Source organism: Equus asinus, chromosome 3, assembly GCF_041296235.1.
Source record: "Equus asinus isolate D_3611 breed Donkey chromosome 3, EquAss-T2T_v2, whole genome shotgun sequence".
NCBI lineage: Eukaryota > Metazoa > Chordata > Mammalia > Perissodactyla > Equidae > Equus > Equus asinus.
The window spans coordinates 76830185-76848100 of NC_091792.1; the positions used below are offsets into that span (position 1 = coordinate 76830185).

Genomic DNA, 17916 nt, shown 5'->3' on the forward strand with positions numbered 1-17916 from the left:
GAGCCAGGGAGCTGAGATCAGACCCGAGACTGAACAGCAATGTGTGATCACCTGCCTCGGCCTGCAAGGAAAGTGAAGCCACGGAAAAGCAAATTTTGACAAGAGCAAATGTTTACAAGAGATGAGGGATGATAAGAGGACCCAATTTATACTGGGAAGTTTATGTTTTAGCTTTCCTCTTGTCAGATGTTAAGTTACGTGAAATCACAAAGGAGAATTTAATAATACGGGTGCTGCTAAGGAAAAAAAAGTAGACCTGAAATAAGCCTTACAGCCAAGCCTCCCCAGGAGGACGCAGCAGCCCTGGGCCCATGCAGTGCCTGCAGCAGGGCTCTGCAGAGCCTTGCTCCTTGCCTGCAAAGCCCAATCCACTGCGGCCTGCTTTCCTGGGGCCTCAGTCCCTTATCTACACAAGGCTCCAGGCAGCCCCACCAATCCACCCTCCTCTACAGCAAAGGGATGCCCAACTGCACATGTCTTGCCTCCCGAGAGTGAAAGCCTCCAACGGAGTGCCATGTGCCCACAGTGAAGCCCTGCCTCTACAGACCTCTGCAGAGACCGCTCACCTGCAGGGCACTGCACACCCAACCTCAGGACTGATAATCAACATATATTTTTCATGTAGTATTATTTTAAGCTGAATTATTTTCAACAGTTGTCTTTGGTTTTCCCAAATGATATATGTGTATTTAGTTTAGGTCACCCACATCTAATTTCTTCATGAAGCAGAATAGTATATGATCCTCTCAAGTTCAAATCCATAAAAATGTACCTTGAAATTAAATAAATGGCAACCAGCTAATTTCCATAATACACATAAAGGAAATGAATAATTTTAATGATCTTGAAAGTCAGTAAGAAAAACAGACAATCGTAAAAAATGGGCACAGGCTTTTGAATAAACTGGCTAGTAAATATATGACAAGATGATTAGCTCCACTTGTAAAGAAATACAAATCAGATCAATAATGAGAAACATTTTTCACCTGTCAGATTAGCAAAATATCTAAAGATTGAAAGTACACAGATCAGAAAAACAGATCCTTTCACAAACTGTTGGTGGGAATATAAATTGGTACTGCTGTTTAAGAGGGCAACTCAAGGGGCTGGCTGCATGGCTGAGTGGTTAAGTTCGTGCACTCTGCTTTGGCGGCCTGGGTTCACCAGTTTGGATCCTGGGCACAGACCTACTACACACCGCTTGTCAGGCCATGTTGTGGCGGCGTCCCACATAGAAGAACTAGAATGACCTACAACTAGGATATACAACTACGTACTGGGGCTTTGGGGAGGAAAAAAAGAGGAAGATTGGCAATAGCTGTTAGCTCAGGGCCAATCTTCCTCACCAAAAAATTTTTAAAAAGCATACGTTAAAAAAGGGCAAATTGATACTATCAAAAGTATCAATGTGCATACTCTTTCATAGAGAAATCCTATTTCTAGAAATTAATCCTATAGATACACTCAAAGATATGCTATATTTTGTTGATTTTAAGAAACACACTTTTTCATTTCTGAAATTAGGAAGTGATGTCATAGTTTAATTGGCAGCATTCTTTTTCTCTCTTGGTGGCATGTAAAATAATGGTGCTTCTTAGACTTGATAGTGTCTTAGTGGTATATGCAAGGATATTTTATTGATGCACTTTTTGTCTTGGCAGAAAATTAGAAACAATTTAAATGTCTGTTAAATTAAATTTAGGCAGGAAACTGGTTAAATAAAGTACAGTACAGCTATACAATGCAATACTCTGCAACCCTTACAAAGAATAAGGGAGGCATCATGGAAATATGACCATGATACATTTTAAGTAAAAACATCAAGTTATAGATTGGTATGTAACAGGAAAAAAGGAAGTGTATGTGTGCATTTGGGCATACATTTGTATATGTACAGAAAATAGCTCTTATGATTAATTTCATTAACTTGATATTATGAAAGTATCTGGAAAAAAACTAATCTAATCAGAAAGTAGTCATGAGAAGAAGAACTTAAAATGAAATTCACCTTTTCACTGCTCCATCCCATGCCTGCAAGGAAAGCCATGAGCAACGTACACAGTCCTCCTGACCCAGGGAAACCAAGATACACACTGCTGAACACCGACAGCACAGACAGCCCCAAAACAAGGCACGCCCGCTTCCATACAAGTTTGTCCTTGAGGAGAAAAAACGTGGATTAGCTCAATTATTTCATAGAACTGATTTTTAATTATTGATTTTTCCATATTCAGGACTTAGTAGAAAATAAAAATGTCTGTATCTGTGCACATAAATGCATGACATAACATTTACTTTCTTTTCCTTAACAAAAGTAGAGTTAGCATGTGTACAAATGCAGCTTCCCCGTTCAGGAACCTCAGTGAGCCTCCTCTGAAGTCATTGACGCAGAAGTCCGCAGGGCTGAACGGAGCAGCAGAAAAGAGTGTGTGGGCTTTGGAAGTGGACAAATTAGGGTTAAAATGCAAGCTCTTTCCCACCATTGGCTATGCAGTTGCCATATTACTTAGCCTCTCCAAGCTTTGTTTCCTCCTCCTTGAAAGCAGTTACATCATGGGGTTTTTGTGAAGCTTAAAGATATGATATCTCTATTATTTTTAGGTTCTCTATTTACTCTTTAATGTGATGCTCTCCAGTTCTTCTTTCTAAATCTTTGAATACCAAGAAACTCTAGGTGGCTGTAGACTGAGAGGAGTCTGTGGTGTTGATTTTTAAAATCTAAGCAATGTGCTCCTCTCTTTCGTTACTTGTCCCTGTTCAGCCTTTAAACTTCTTGATTGCTTTAGAAGGCAGCAGGTCCTTAGAAGGGTTCGACTGGAAGCGCACAGGCCCTGGCAGTGGATGAACTGAGTTCATACCCAGCTCTACGGCGTTCTAGCTACGTGACCTTGTTTAAGTCATCTCTCCCTGAGCCTCAGCAGTGAAATGGTCATATTAAAGGTATTCTCTTCATGGGTTATTGTGTGGATTGCACTAGATCAGCGCTTCCCAACAGAACGATCAGTGATGCTGGAAATTTCTATGTCTGTACTGTCTCTGGAAATGTCCTGTGTCTGCTGGAGCTGCATGTAGATAGTCGCTGCCCTGATGAGCACAGCGGGACTTTACTCAACTCACCTGTCATTTTATACACAGTAAGCAACAAAATGTAAGCCATCATTTTTCTTTGTACTTTGTTGCATAATTAGAAAATCCTTGAATTTTCTTTTATGCATTCATAAAATCTTTTACAGACTATTTTACTTGGAGTTTTTTTGCAGCACAATAAAAATTCAAATCAACATACATTCTGATAATGCAAACATTAATTTTCTTAATTAAAGTTTTACTTCAGTTAAGATTTGAATTCCATTCAAAATGCTCTGAAATCTCAAAATAACACCAATTCTTTTAGAAAAGAAAAGGTTTTTATATGTTTACCTATCAGAAGAGACTAAAGAGGGTAAAGGAAAACAAACAAGCCTTTGTTTCTCATTAAGAATCACTATGTACAGTAAAGAACTTCAATCTACTCGGTGAGAAAGAGACTATATTTTAATGAAATGTTAAGGTCTATCTATTTGATAGTATTAGAATCTAAGGTATTTTGACACTAAAACCGTGGGCCCAAAGAACCATTTTATATCTTGATTTAGTTGAGTATTATGAATAATAATAAAAATAAAAAATAAATTAATTAAAAAAATAAGACTTGCGGGGCTGGCTGGGTGGCGCAGTGGTTAAGCTCGCACGTTCCACTTCGGCGGCCCATGGTTGGCCAGTTCGGATCCCAGGTGCAACCTATGCACTGCTTGTCCAGCCATGCTGTGGCAGGCGTCCCACATATAAAGTAGAGGAAGATGGGTACGGATGTTAGCTCAGGGCCAGTGTTCCTCAGCAAAAAGAGGAGGATTGGCAGCAGATGTTAGCTCAGGGCTAATCTTTCCTCAAAAAAATGAAAATAAAAATAAGACTTGCATATCCTATTAGTTTGGAATTCATGTTATTTGTTTTACAGTGCAAGCTGAAGTGTACAGAATATAAATAGGAGAAGAAAATCCCAGGACTGCATTAACATCTTCAAGGTTTAGCTGTCTTCCTAAGCCTCACAGACAGCACTGACAGAGCAGCAAGCAGTTTTAAAATGGGGGTCATTTGCTAAATCACGTCCTTCACATGGCTCTGAGGGAGTGTTCCAGAATGTTTTCCCGTGACATTTTAGAGCACGACTTTCCCACAGATGGTTTCCTTTACCTGGTCACTGCTTGGGAAGTACTGAATAAAAAATCCAAGAAGAGCCCCAGCTGCCACACCAATTACTACCTCCAAAATGCCTCTGAGGACATTAAAAACCGTGGAACCTTAGACACACATAAAAAAAAATCTTCAGTCAGAACTCTAAATCCATAAATACAAAGACTTTACTTCAATCATCACACAAAGCATCTGATTACACAGAAGGAAAAGTTTACAGATATTTCCTGCTCTCCACAGTCTTAAATATATGTGACTTAAAGTGTCTAATAAAATGGGCCTATCTTATAAGAAAGGTATGCATTATTAGAGATAAACTTCAAAATAGGCATAAACTATGATTTGTGCACTTTTTTGTACATTTACTTCAAAAAACTTTACCTAAAGGGCCTAAGAAAATATGAAAGATAAAATTCATGATTCAGAGCTAATTGGTATGATATGCATAGGCTGGGTGAGTAGACTGATCTAGTTTTCAAACAGCCATTTAATAGCCTGATTTTTTTGTGTGTGAGGAAGGTTGACCCTGACCTAACATCCGTTGCCAATCTTCCTCTTTTTACTTGAGGAAGATTGTCGCCGAGCTAACATCTGTGCCAGTCTTCCTCTATTTTATGTGGGACACCACCACAGCATGGCTTGAAGAGCAGCGCTATGTCCGTGCCTGGGATCTGAACCCACGAATCCTGGGCCACTAAGGCAGAGCACACGAACTTAAACCATTACCCCACAGGGCTGGCCCTACGAGCCTGATTTTAAAATAACAAATGTACACTGATTTTAGTAGGTTTGATATGTATAGAATACAGGAACTTAATTTGAGAATTAAAATCAAGAATCTTTTCTTACTATGATGAGTGTAAAGGACTCATTCCTTCTTGAATGTTTATTCTAAAAGCAAACTGAAAACAAATTATTTTTGAAATTGCTCTTAGAAGAATCTTTATTTCTTACTCAGCTTCTTTGAAATAATAGAGAGGTAAGTAGAACCAATATTTTCCCCCATATCATACAGAACTTAGGAAACTTTAATTAAAAAAACTTTGTGAACACATTGTGCAGAAAATTATATTAAAGTTGCTCAAAGGGGCCGGCCCAGTGGTGCAATGGTTAAGTTCACACATTACGCTTTGGCGGCTAGGGTTTGGCAGTTTGGATCCCGGGTGCAGACATGGCACCACTTGGCAAGCCATGCTGTGGTAGGCGTCCCACATATAAAGTAGAGGAAGATGGGCAAGGATGTTAGCTCAGGGCCAGCCTTCCTCAGCAAAAAAGGGGATTGGCAGCAGATGTTAGCTCAGGGCTAATCTTCCTCAAAAAAAAAAAAAAGTTGTTCAACACATAAAGCCCTTCTTCACACACTATTCTAAGAAAAAATGTACTAACTAGTTATTGTGGGTTTTTGTCATTGTGGTTTAGAGTACACAATATGTCACCCCAAATATGCCACTGGGGCATAAGGATTATTCTGAGTTGAAGGCAATTGAGAAGAAGCAGATATAAGAAAAGCTCTCTGCCCTCTCACTATTTGCCCAAAAGCAGGACATACATTCATAAAGGTGTCCCCTCTCCTTTTTACCAGGAAGGACAGAAGTTAATCACTGAGACAACTTGGGACACTTATGGGCCCTTATCAGCCCCAAGACAGCACCAGAGGAATTCACATCACAAACTTTGCTAAAACAAGCCCTTATCTACCGTTAGGTCCCCATATGTTTCTTTTCCCACAATTTGCTGCCTCTAGAAGCTCAAAGCTCCTTTATCTTGTGCTTCTCCACATAATTATTGTTCTTTGCTAAAATGCTGAACAAGCCCAAATTCTGACCGCTCCTTTGACTTACTCATCTTTGAGGTCTTGTGTAAGCACAATGCACACGTTAATAAACTGTTTTTCTCTTGTTAGTCTGTCTCTTGTCAGTCTGATTACAGGGCCCCAGTCAACGAACCTGGTGTGGGAAACGGTTTTTCCTCCCCTACAGTTTCAATTATCTCTTGTATTTAAAAAAATGATTACCTCTGTAGTAGTTTTATTTAGCTAGGACAGCTCTCTATTAGGTAATAGTGTGACTGTCAAAAACATTTATCTGTGATAATAGTATACGTTGCAAGATATTACAGTAAATAATTTACTATAAATGTGTAGAAAGTAACTAACCACTTTCAGTCTCCCGTATAGTAAGATTGTTTAAAAGAAAAAAAGACTTCTTGGGCCCCACCTCTGAAAATTCTGATGCAGTAAGTCTGGCCGGGCCTGGGATCCACATTTTAAAGAGGCTCCAGGTAGCTCCTATCCAGATGGTCTAAGGACTGCATTTAGTAGGGCAGGGCAGAGGGTACAGAGTATTGTCAAGTAGGAAGGTTCTTCAGGCTAGCCCCACCCCCACCCCCACCCCTCAGATTATGAAAACCCCAGCAGCCGCTCCCCACGGCCCTCCCTACCCTGCTCCTGTGTGATTTTAATGCAAACTCTGTTGCTCTAAAGCTGTGGTTTCCATTCCCAAAGATTATGATTTAAGTGGCCTAAGGTAGGGCCCACATATGAGTATTTTTAAAAAGTTCCCAGGTAATTATAGTGTGCAGCTGAGGCTGAGAACTATTGTTTTAAAGGTGTATACCAGGAAGCAGGGAGAATGTACGATTGGACAGGTACAGTAGAGTTAAAATAGAGACAAGGGTGTAGATTCGACCTAATTGGTAATAGAGAATCCTTGCTGGTGCTTGAACAAGAAAGTAAGACTATCAAAACAATGCTTTGAGAAGATTAATTCACCAGTGATACACGGTGGGGACTAGACGTAAGGCAACTTCAGGGTGTGGGAAGAGGTGAAGTACTAGGTAATTGGCATACGTCAAATATAGTCATAAAATGGGAGGATAACCATGGGGCAGAGAGACTGAGAACACAAGACTTTCTAAGGTGTGTTCCCACTAAATAATCTGAAGCTAAACTTAGCCCACAATTACATTTTGTCAATAATATGAAATTGCAAATCTTATCTTCCAGTCTTGGAAACAGATTAAAAAGTGAACTTAAATGTGTGCTGTCCCAAAGGATAATAAAGGTGTTGAATAACAGTAGGGAAAAAATGCCTTAAGTTCCTGTTTTATTACTACTTAAAACAAAATATGTCTGTATCAGACAGTTATTAAGTATTAATAAGATACACATTAAAATAATTATTTCCCCTAAAATGTTAAAGACGAGAGAACAGAAACTGTCCCTCCCACTTGGACTACTTTGTCCTTTGTGCTCACTGAAACACCTGCTCACCCTCTGTGCGCAGTCTCGAAGGCTGACCCTCCCGGGTGGCTGCATGCAGAAGCTGTTCTCCTTCTTTCGACTTTGCTCTTTTGAAGCCCCCTCACGCACCTACCACAGTACTTGAGCATTTTATATTTAGAGGGTGAAGGGAGTAAAGACAAGAAGCCACTGGTTTCTCCTTAGGTATAGAACTAACTCTTGGAGTTGCTTTTTCTATTTTAATTTGCCTTAATCAATTATCAAGGAAATATGCCACACTCACAACATCATATCTATGTCGCTAGAGCATAAGAGAACAGCACACATGAACTGATCAGTTTACCTGTGGAAAAGGCCATGCCCAAGCACGTGTTGAAGCCAGTGGTGGCCAGAATGTCATCAAAGCTGCCAGCAGCCATGAGTAAGGTCGGGACACCTTTTTCAACACCATAGCCCCCTTCCTGCAAAAGGAGCATTGAAGGCACCACCACAGCTGGAGACACAGCACCTAAGACAAAACTAAGCAGGCAGCACTTTAAATATTTATGATAGCATCTTCTTCATTATTACTATTATTAGTGAAATTATAATAACCTCCACTCTTTCAGAGGTTACACTTTAGACAATTACAGTCTTTCAAAGGCAGTGAGGTCCCAAACAGAAACACACGCACAGCTACAAGTTCTACAGAACACTTCTTCTGAGCGTGGCCATGGACAACTTGCGTTGGGACTACGCAGCCTGTCTGAAATCTGTATTTACGGCTGGTCTGGGAGACCTAATGGGGTGAGGCCCCAGGAATCTGCCTTCTATCTAAACAAAACATCCACGGCATGAGGTTTGAAAAACACGGCCATGGACTTTTTGGATTGGAATCCAGTGATGCGAGGCCTTCTATCAGGACCTGGCATGTAAAAATCAGACAACAGATTAGAAGAGGAAGGCCATAGTGACAGTAACAGTGACACTGATAACGGCAGCAGTAGGATAGCAGAAAGCATTTATGAAGCTCACTATGTACCTAACACCATTTTAAGCACTTCACATATATTAACTAATTTAATCCTCACAACCACCCTATGAGGTAGCTACAATCATTATCTTTGTTTTGCAAATGAGGAAATGGAGGCACAAAGAGATTAGGTAATTTGCCGAAGATCACATACTGGAAAGTCAGAGCCGAGATTTGAATCTAGGCAGTATAGCTCGAGAGTGTTAACCGTGAGAAGTAAGTAGTTCTTACTTCTTGCCTACTTATCAGCACCAAATTATTATTATTTTTTTTAAAGATTGGCACCTGTGCTAACATCTGTTGCCAATCTTTTCTTTTTTCTCCCCAAAGCCCCCCAGTACATAGTTGTAGACTGTAGTTGTGAGTGCCTCAGGCTGTGCTATATGGGACGCCAATGCCACCTCAACATGAGCCGTGGGGCTGGCCCCAACACCAAATTCTTACCAAGTACTTTCATATTTATTTACTTCTTATGGCTCTTAAATCTTAGAAGTAGGAACCGGGGGCTGTCCCAGTGGCATAGTGGTTAAGTTCATGTGCTCTGCTTCGGCGGCCCAGAGTTTGCTGGTTCAGATCCTGGTGTGGACCTATATACTGCTCATCAAGCCATGCTGTGGTGGCATCCCACATAGAAGAACTAGAAGGATTTACAACTAGGATATACAACTATATACTGGGCCTTTGGGGAGAAAAAAAAAGAAAAGAGGAAGCTTGGGAACAGATGTTAGCTCAGGGCCAATCTTCCTCACCAAAAAAAAAAAGAAGAAGAAGAAGAAGAAGAAGAAAGAACTAACAGCAGGAGGAAAATACAGCAGAACAGATAATCATAAGAGCCTGGTGAAAGGAGGAGGAGGCCTGTGCTAGGTGTGGATCACCGTTGAGCATTCGTTATCCTTTGTATGGACTTTGAGGAGAGATCTGGCATCTCTCACTGGCATGGAATCAGGCATAATAAAAGTCTATTACTTCCTCAATAGTTTAAATTATTATAAAACTGTCAAAGTTAGCACCTACAAAGACATACACTATATTTTGAAGTTATAATGTTTATATGCTGGTATATTAATAGTCATAATATTATGCTGGAATATCTGTATTGTATTTTCTGATGTCCTTACGAAAATATTATGCATTCACTTGTATAGCGTCAGAGAAAGTCCTAAATGTCCGTGTGTATTTTCATACGACAAAGAAAAATCATTACCCCAGTATAAATCCCCATTGCCACGGCAAACCCATTAGGAAGTGGGCAAGAAGAGCAGATGAGCATGCCTCCACAAGACAGGGACCCATGGCTAATCTTACACAGACACCCTTCAGCTTCCTCAGGGCCTGAAATATAAAAATAGACATACGAAATAACCCTCTAAAGACACACAGAGAGAATGACATTAAATGCTTTTTCTTCAGTGTTCAGACTGTCTGGATCATCCATCATGAATTTTCCAGGTAATGAGTTTTATTTAACAAACATTTCAGTGTTCTAAGTGTTTTAGAGTTGGCTTATTAGTCCTCATAGCAACCTATGACACAGGGGATAATATTATCATCATTGTTTAGATTTTCTCATCCAAAAAGGCACAAGTTAAAGCTGTTCTCCAAGATCATGAAATTAGTGAGTGGTGGAGCTTGGTTTGAGCTCGGCCAGGCTGCTTTCAGAGTCTGTGCTCATAACCTCCACACTAGCTGATCTAACCGTCTCGGTGTTGGCCATATGTATAATTTGTGGCCCCAGAATGAACCGGATGTAAAGGCAATCCTCAAGAACATTCATTCCTGCTTTCAAAAGCAAACACGAAAAAAGCACACTTTGAGACTCATTCTGTATGCTAGGCAGTTTTCTGAGCCAGCATAGTTAGTCCTAAACACTCGTATAGGGCTTTCCACACCAAAAATATGATGTCTTCTCTCTCACAACCCTTATTTATAACTACGGCCTGTATCTCTGTCAGAGAAAAGGGGAGCCTTTATTCTTGGTGCTGTCCCTAGATAGACAGTAACTCCACCTTTCTCCAAGAGAGAGTATGGGAACATCTTTTGGGGACAGTCCTGTATGAAATAAATTTCATTCTGTCGTTCTGAATGCTGTGCAAAGTGTCCACATCCATTTCCTAAAGCTCAGTCATTCTAAATACTTGCAATATTGGAAGAACAAAATTCCAAGTCAATAATTAGAAATTTATACTTCAATACCTGTGGATCAAGCCCAAGGCCAGCACGAACCAATATGACAGATAGTGCTATGCTTCTCAAAGCGGAAGACCACTTCTGCTTGATCTGTACGTTATCATTGATGACAGGGATATTTCTGATGAGAAACCCAGCAAGCAGCATGCCTGGGATGGAGAAATCAAACAAATCTTTAGTTTTCAAATACAGAAAATATTTTCAGTACTTTAGATGTAGAAGAGACTATCCCAGGATTATAATCCCAGGAACCACTTCTTTTATGCTTAGTCCTTAGATGAAATTATGTCAAACTTTTAATGAAAAAAAAAATTACAGGAGCTAAGAAAAGGCTTTAATATGCAGATAAAAATGAAAGATTAGAATAATTAATAATTCATTAATAATTGAACCTGAAAGAGAGAAACAGGATGTAGTATTTGGGTAGAAAGTATGATCAAATTCTGAATATAAAATGTTTTAATACAAGGCCCAATTCAGTCATCTCTTTGTATGCAAACAGCAGAAAGATTCTAAAATTATTTACCATGCCAGATTACTTGAAATATCAATACCTATATGGGCTCTATTTTACCTATTTTCAAACCAGATAATTTAATAAAAAACATATAACCTGCTTTGCAAAGGCTTAGAAGTGAGTTATCATGAAATAGACATTGTTCTGTCATGTCAGCTGGTGGCTCTTCTTTCCTTCAGCCATTCAACATTTATCAAATGCCTTCGGTACTTTCGACACTATAGTAGGTATTAGAGATATTGCAATGAACAAAGGCTCAGTACTATCCCTCAACAAGCTTTCAGTCTATGGGGGCAACCTCAATTTTATGGAAGCATGAGGAGGCCTTATACAAGCTGAGACAAGGAAGGGTGAGTCAGCAGGGGCCAAAGAAGGGGAAGGGGAATGAAGAAGGGGCTGGAGAAGTTGAGAAGTTTCTGGGAGAAATAACAGTTTCTTCCAAGGTATGAAGGGAAAGTGTGACACATTCTGGGAACTGCAAGTAGTTGAGTGTGCCTGAGGAAGCCGGGTAGTTTGTCAGAGAATCCTGCCCTCCCTGATACCACATGCCCAGATAGGGGAAGGATTTCTCCTCAGAGACTGCAAGCCGTCCACACTCCGTTCTTCTCCAGCAGGACTCTTTTCTTACCACGTCCTTATATGGACCACACTTCAAAGGACTAAATAAATTTACTAACTTTGGGTTGTTTTATATGTAAGCTATGAGAATAGAGATGAATTACAAGTATAGCTTTTTGTGACTTGTTCCAGACACCATTAGGCAAGGAAGCATCTCTTCCAGGCATTTCTCATTGCTGCCATTTAATCTAGAAGAAGTTATGAATTCTGCAGTCATGATCTTTCTAGAATTTTTGAAAGTAAGAACCAGCCTACAATAGCTGTTTTTAAAAGAATAATAATATATTTGCTCATGATAAAATTAAACCATGACAGACAATGTAAAGTGACCAGTACATGTCCTACCCCAAGTGCAACTTTCCAGCTTCATTCCCCAAAGGTTTCCACTGTCCAGAGTTTTCTGTGCCCTTCCAGAAAGTTTCTCTACCTATTAAAGCATGCTTCTCTGTGTGTGTGTACGTGTGCTCTTTTGCACTGGACACAAATGAGAGCATGTTTAAATACCATTGTATAATCTGTTTCTTTTCCACTTAACAATATATCGTGGACATATTCCCAATGATGCACATATATATTTGCCTTGTTTTTTTTAATAGTTGGAATAGTTTCTCGTTGTGTGGAAGTACCATAATTTTTGGACTAAGTAAGGGACTTGAAGGAACTTTCCAGACTTTTCATTACAAACAGTGCTGAAATGAGCACAGTATTTATTAACTGCATGCCAGACCCTTACTCTACCCTGGTAATGCAGAGGCGAGCTACACCAACATGGGCCTTGTCCACATAGAGCTTACATATTTGTAGGTTTGTGCAAGTATATCCATAGGATAATTCTTAGCAGTGGAAATGTTAGGCTCCAGGGTACAGTGTATATCATTTTTATAGATATTAATGAATTACCAGCCAAAAATGCTGCACTAACCTTACATTTCATTAATTTGTCAACAGTTCTTTACTGAAACTTAAAATGTGAATCTAAACCAGCCCTAAATTGATTATAGCATACAACTACCTGAAATCAAAAGGAATAATAGTCTAATAAGAACTCACAAATATGTAGGAGTTTCTTTTGGAGTTTTGGAGGGGATGAAGGAGCATTTTTCATTTCTGAGATGAATGTACAAACAATTTCCCTGAGACAGTTCTGTTTGCCGATGGCCTCCGTTGATGTGGCCACCTGACTGTGATTAGGAAGGCGCCCCCTCTGGCCTCTGAGCCCCTGGGGGGGCCTTTCCCTTGGGTGTGGAGAAAAGAATACCTTCTTTGATAAGGAGTATTCTTCTTTCCTCCTTAATTTCTATTACGGAAATTTTTTAAAACATGCAAAAATTATCAATACATGGCCAATCTTATTTCATCTACTCTCAAGTTATTTTGAAGCAAATCATTATTGAAAAAAATTTCCAGCAACCCAGACCATCAGCAAAGGAAACAGTGTCCTAGGAAAGTTGTTTTCACATTCATTTTTGGAATAAAAAATGCTCCTTCATCCTCCATCTCTGGCAATTATTTCAATGAATTTTTAAAAATATGGAATAGGCAATCACCACACATGTCTGCCTTAACAAGTCTTCTTTATGGATTCAGATAATGTTTCAGTTTTAGATACTGGCCCTAATACGCTAAGAGCCAGTAAACTTCTGTCACAAACGTACCACTATAGAAAGGGATGGTAAGACACATTACGTACGTGACTTTTAAGAATGATTTCAGTGACCTCAGGAGATTTCATGTAATCACAAAGCCCAAGGATTTATCATTTTGCAACATGTGTATTTTGCTTGTTGCAATAACAGGCATGGAGTGGAAAAGAGAAGGATGAGGTGTAAAGGGCCTTTTCATGGCGTCTAGAACAGTAGTCCTCAACTTAGGTTGCATATTAGAATCACCTGGGGAGCTTTTAAAAATTCTGATACCCAGGGCTACTCCATTCAATTAGTTCAGAATCTCTGGGGTGGGTCCCAGGCATCAGCTTTTTAAAAAATTTCCCAGATGATTCCTACGTGCAGCCAGGTTTGAAAACTTATGATTTTTCTGTGGAAAGTGTGGTCTTTGAGCTTATTAGAAAGGCAGAATCTCAGGCCTCACCCCAGACCTACTGAATTAGAGTCTGCATTTTAACAAGATCCAAGGTCATTCTCTGGATAATAAAGTGTGAGAAGCTCTGACTTAGATGCAGGGGTTAGTAAACATTTTCTGTAAAGGGCCATACAAGAAACACTGCAGGCTTTGTGGGCCACATGGTGTCTGTTATAAGTTCTCAGCCCTGCCACTGTAGTATAAAAGCAGCCACAGACAATATGTAAATGAATGAGCATGAGTGTGCTCCAATAAGATCTTATTTACAAGAAGAGATGGTTTGCCAACCCTTTATCATAGCACACAGGCATATTTAGAAACAGCCCCCCTTTTGTTTTTTGGTGAGGAAGATTTGCCCTGAGCTAACATCTGTGCCAAGCTTCCCCTATTTTGTATGTGGGACGCCACCACAGCATAGCTGACAAGGGTGTAGTCCACAGCCAGGACCGGAACCCACGAACCTGGGCCACTGAAGCAGAGTGCACGGAACTCAACCACTACACCACCGGGCTGGCCTAGAAACAACCCATTGTCATAATAATTCAATTAAAAACTTTAACAAAAAGCACCCATGATAAACAATATGAATTAAGTGAAATAACTTGAATTTTACCTAAATTGAAAAATATATTGAGAAACAGTGTAGAGTAAGATGTAAATAATTCTACTTCTTTTTACATTTAGTTTCAATTGCTCACCACAAATTCACAAGAAAATAATTTTGGTCTATGTTAACCAATCCTGAGGTCCTCACTAATAGAAAAAAATTTTTACTTAGGAAATGTGTGTGTGTGGGGGGGTCTGGCCCTGTGGCTGAGTGGTTAAGTTCATGCACTCTGCTTTGGCAGCCCAGGGTCTCACTGGTTTGCATCCTGTGCACTGACCTAGCACCGCTCATCAGGCCATGCTGAGGTGGTGTCCCACATAGAGGAACTGGAAGAACCGACAACTGGAATATACAACTATGTACTGGGGGGCCTTGAGGAGAAGAAGAAATAAAAAAAAAAAGAAGATTGGCAACAGATGTTAGCCGAGGGCCAATCTTTTGAAATAAAAAAAGGAGATGTGTGCAAATATGCATGTGTAAAAGGTACATGGTTTTTAAATAAAACTTAATGATTTATAAATCTGTGAGAAAGGGACACAAAATGTCTTTTGTGGTATACTGAAAGTAGTACACTGAAATTTTGTAATATGGAATTTTTAAAAGAAACATTAAAGATATAATACCTAGTTTTAAGACTAATTTTTACGTGTCGTATCTGCACAGTTCTCATGGCCTCTGGAAGAATAGTTTTGTAATACATGTTGGAACTTCACTCGTTTGTCAATGATGTGAGTGACTGACAACATATTAAGCCCTGGGCTGCAGCATTTGCTGATTTCTGTATTACAGATACTTCTACCAGGGCTGATGTTAACCTACCAACCTGACGTCATTGAACGTGGAGCTGGGAACAGATGGGCAGTGACACACCGTGATATAGTATTTCCATAATCTCAAGAGGAGAGATAAGAGGAAAATGTAGTAAAATAATTAAGAAGTGATTGGTTTTGAGTATTGCTCTTGTGTTTAATGCAAGTTATTTAATTGTAAGTATATATAATTTAATTTTCAAATTGCTGTTTACCAACTGGCTCATAAAACTCATCACAATTTAACAATCAGCTTTAAGGGCCAGCACAGCAAATACAGAAATAGTTTATTCCTTTATTTCCCAAACTACTATTTTAAAAATATGATTTACTCTGAAGGACACAGGAAGTGTTTGGTACTTACCAAGAAGAGGAGGTAGTGGAGGCAACGTAGGTAACTTAATGAGCCCCAAAAGTTTCCCTCCAAAGATGGCACAATAGAACAGGATTATAATTCCAAATAGGTTTCCTCCAGGAAGACATTCACTGCCAGTAATTGACCACACTACAGCCCACAGAAGAACAAGGATGGTAACTGAAATAAACCAGGAAAACTTCTATCAATAAGTTGTCATATGTCGGTTTTGATATAATCTAAAAGTTTTTAAAAATAAATACTGAATACACATACAAATATTTACAACCATGTGTAAGTTTTGAAGAACACCAGTGATATGAACAACTGGGTAATTACCAACCATCTGAAGAAATAGGATACTACCAGTGCCTTGAAGGCACCTCTGTGTTCCTCTTAATCCCATCCCCCATCGCCTTCCACACTGCTACAACTACTACCTTGAACTTTTTTCTTTTTACCATTCCCTTATTATTCTTTTTAATTTTACTATAAATATATCAGTAGTTAATAAAAAGAGAAACAATCACTATCTTTAACCTCTTCACAGGAGCATGAGAATACTTGAACAACCACACTCCCCTATTTTAGCTCTGCCTTGAATTAAACATTAGCATTGTTTCTCTTCTATGTTGACGTTTGTTTAGAATTACTCAGATACTTACCTTTTTGGGGGGGCCATCATTCATTGTGGCACCTCAAACCTTTCCTCTGGGACAATCATCTGGTTACCTGAAGTATTTGCTTTAGTAGAGGCATTTCTGTTAGAATGCAAAATATGTTTCCCTGTTTCAAAAACCTTGTGTTCTACAAAATCAGACACTGAAAACAAAAAGACTTATGGGAAAAACAGAGTTGGAGCAGACGACCCAAAACTCAAAACTCAAAACTTGTGACCAAAGCACTAAAAAACAGTAACAATTCTAATACAGTATCAGCACAGTTAAATCTCTACTGACATCGCATCTAAAGTCAGTCTCTTCTTTGCAGACTTAAACCCTGGAACCACACTTCCTTTTTCCCGAGATGTAGAATCTTGAGGGCATTTGCTTTAAATAGAGAGCAGCTCCATCAAAATCTTATGCAGATTGTAGCTTATTCATCAAACAAAGGTTTGTTTGTTTTTAACTGAGGGAAAAGTGTTGGCAGCTTCTTCACCTGTACTGTCAGCTTCTTCATCCACGTGTGGTTTCATTAGATAGCTTAACATTGTGGGAAGTTTAAAAAGTCTTTGAAGCCCCTAAACCAGCAACTAACTGCCCAAAAAGAACGCACTTTCACAGAGATTTCAGCTTTTTAAAAGGTCCTCAAGTTGATAAGGCTTTATCTTTAATTGTAAGAAAACATCTATCTGATTTTTGTTTTCAATTCACTTTGTATTCACTTGCTATTGCTTGATGATGAAAAATACTAAGGTGACAGGAAAAATTATGTACAAAAATGCAAATTCCATCTGGCACTCACACAATTCCCTATTTACCATCGCATAAGAGCTAATTGATGGTACAGAAACTCTCTGTAGCAAAGCATGTTATGTTTCTCATAAGGCTCTGTTGGTAGTAAAGTCTTAGTTTTGTCTGAAATTATCTTCATTTTCATTCTTAAGACAGAGTTTTTCTGCATATACAATTCTAGGTTGAGAGTTACTTTCTCTCAGGTCCTTGAAAATATTACTCTTTGGCTTTCTGGCTTTCATTGCTGCTTTTACGTCTAATTTCTGCTTTTTTAGGGAATTCTTTTTCTTTGGCTGTTTTTAAGATTTTTTCCTTTTCTTTGGTTTTCTGCAATTTCAGTTTGATGTATTTAGGTATGACTTCCTTTCGGTTTGCTTGGGATTTAAGTTTTTCACTAATTCTGGAAAATTCTCAGTCTTCATTTCTTCAAATATTTCCTCTTCTCCATTCTCTATTCTCTTTTTCTGGAACTAAGATCAGACAGTCATACTCTTCTCCATGTTGCTATCCCTCATTTTCACATTTTCCATCTTTGTGTGAACTGCATTCTAGATAATCTCTTCAGATCTCTTACTAGTTCACCAATTCTCTTGTCACTTAACCCACTGCTTCATCTATCCACTGAGTTTTACATTTCAATTACTGTACTATATCTTTCATTTCTAGAAATTCGACTTGGTCGTTAGCAAAATGTTTGTTTATTTTTTAAAAATAGTTCCTTGTTTTGTACTTATATTTGCTATCTCCTCTTTAATTTCTTTACAGATACCAAAAATATTTTCTATTTTCTGATAATGCAAATTT

General features: G+C 39.0%; 1 protein-coding gene across 12 annotated transcripts in view; it reads right to left on the reverse strand.

The window, feature by feature from the left end:
• The window catches only part of LOC139044917 (sodium/hydrogen exchanger 9B2-like), a 59709-nt gene that overhangs the window by 13703 nt on the left and 28090 nt on the right, over positions 1-17916 (reverse strand). For all 12 annotated transcript variants that reach the window (XR_011502404.1, XR_011502403.1, XR_011502405.1 and 9 more), the window contains 6 exons: positions 15668-15838; positions 10680-10822; positions 9691-9818; positions 7818-7993; positions 4234-4340; positions 2009-2158 (listed from right to left, as the gene is read on the reverse strand). Coding sequence is in view for 8 of the 12 variants with exons in the window: in XM_070506470.1 (XP_070362571.1) it covers positions 2009-2158; positions 4234-4340; positions 7818-7993; positions 9691-9818; positions 10680-10820 (702 nt within the window). In the remaining 4 variants the exon portion in view is untranslated. The remainder of the gene's footprint in view (positions 1-2008; positions 2159-4233; positions 4341-7817; positions 7994-9690; positions 9819-10679; positions 10823-15667; positions 15839-17916) is intronic.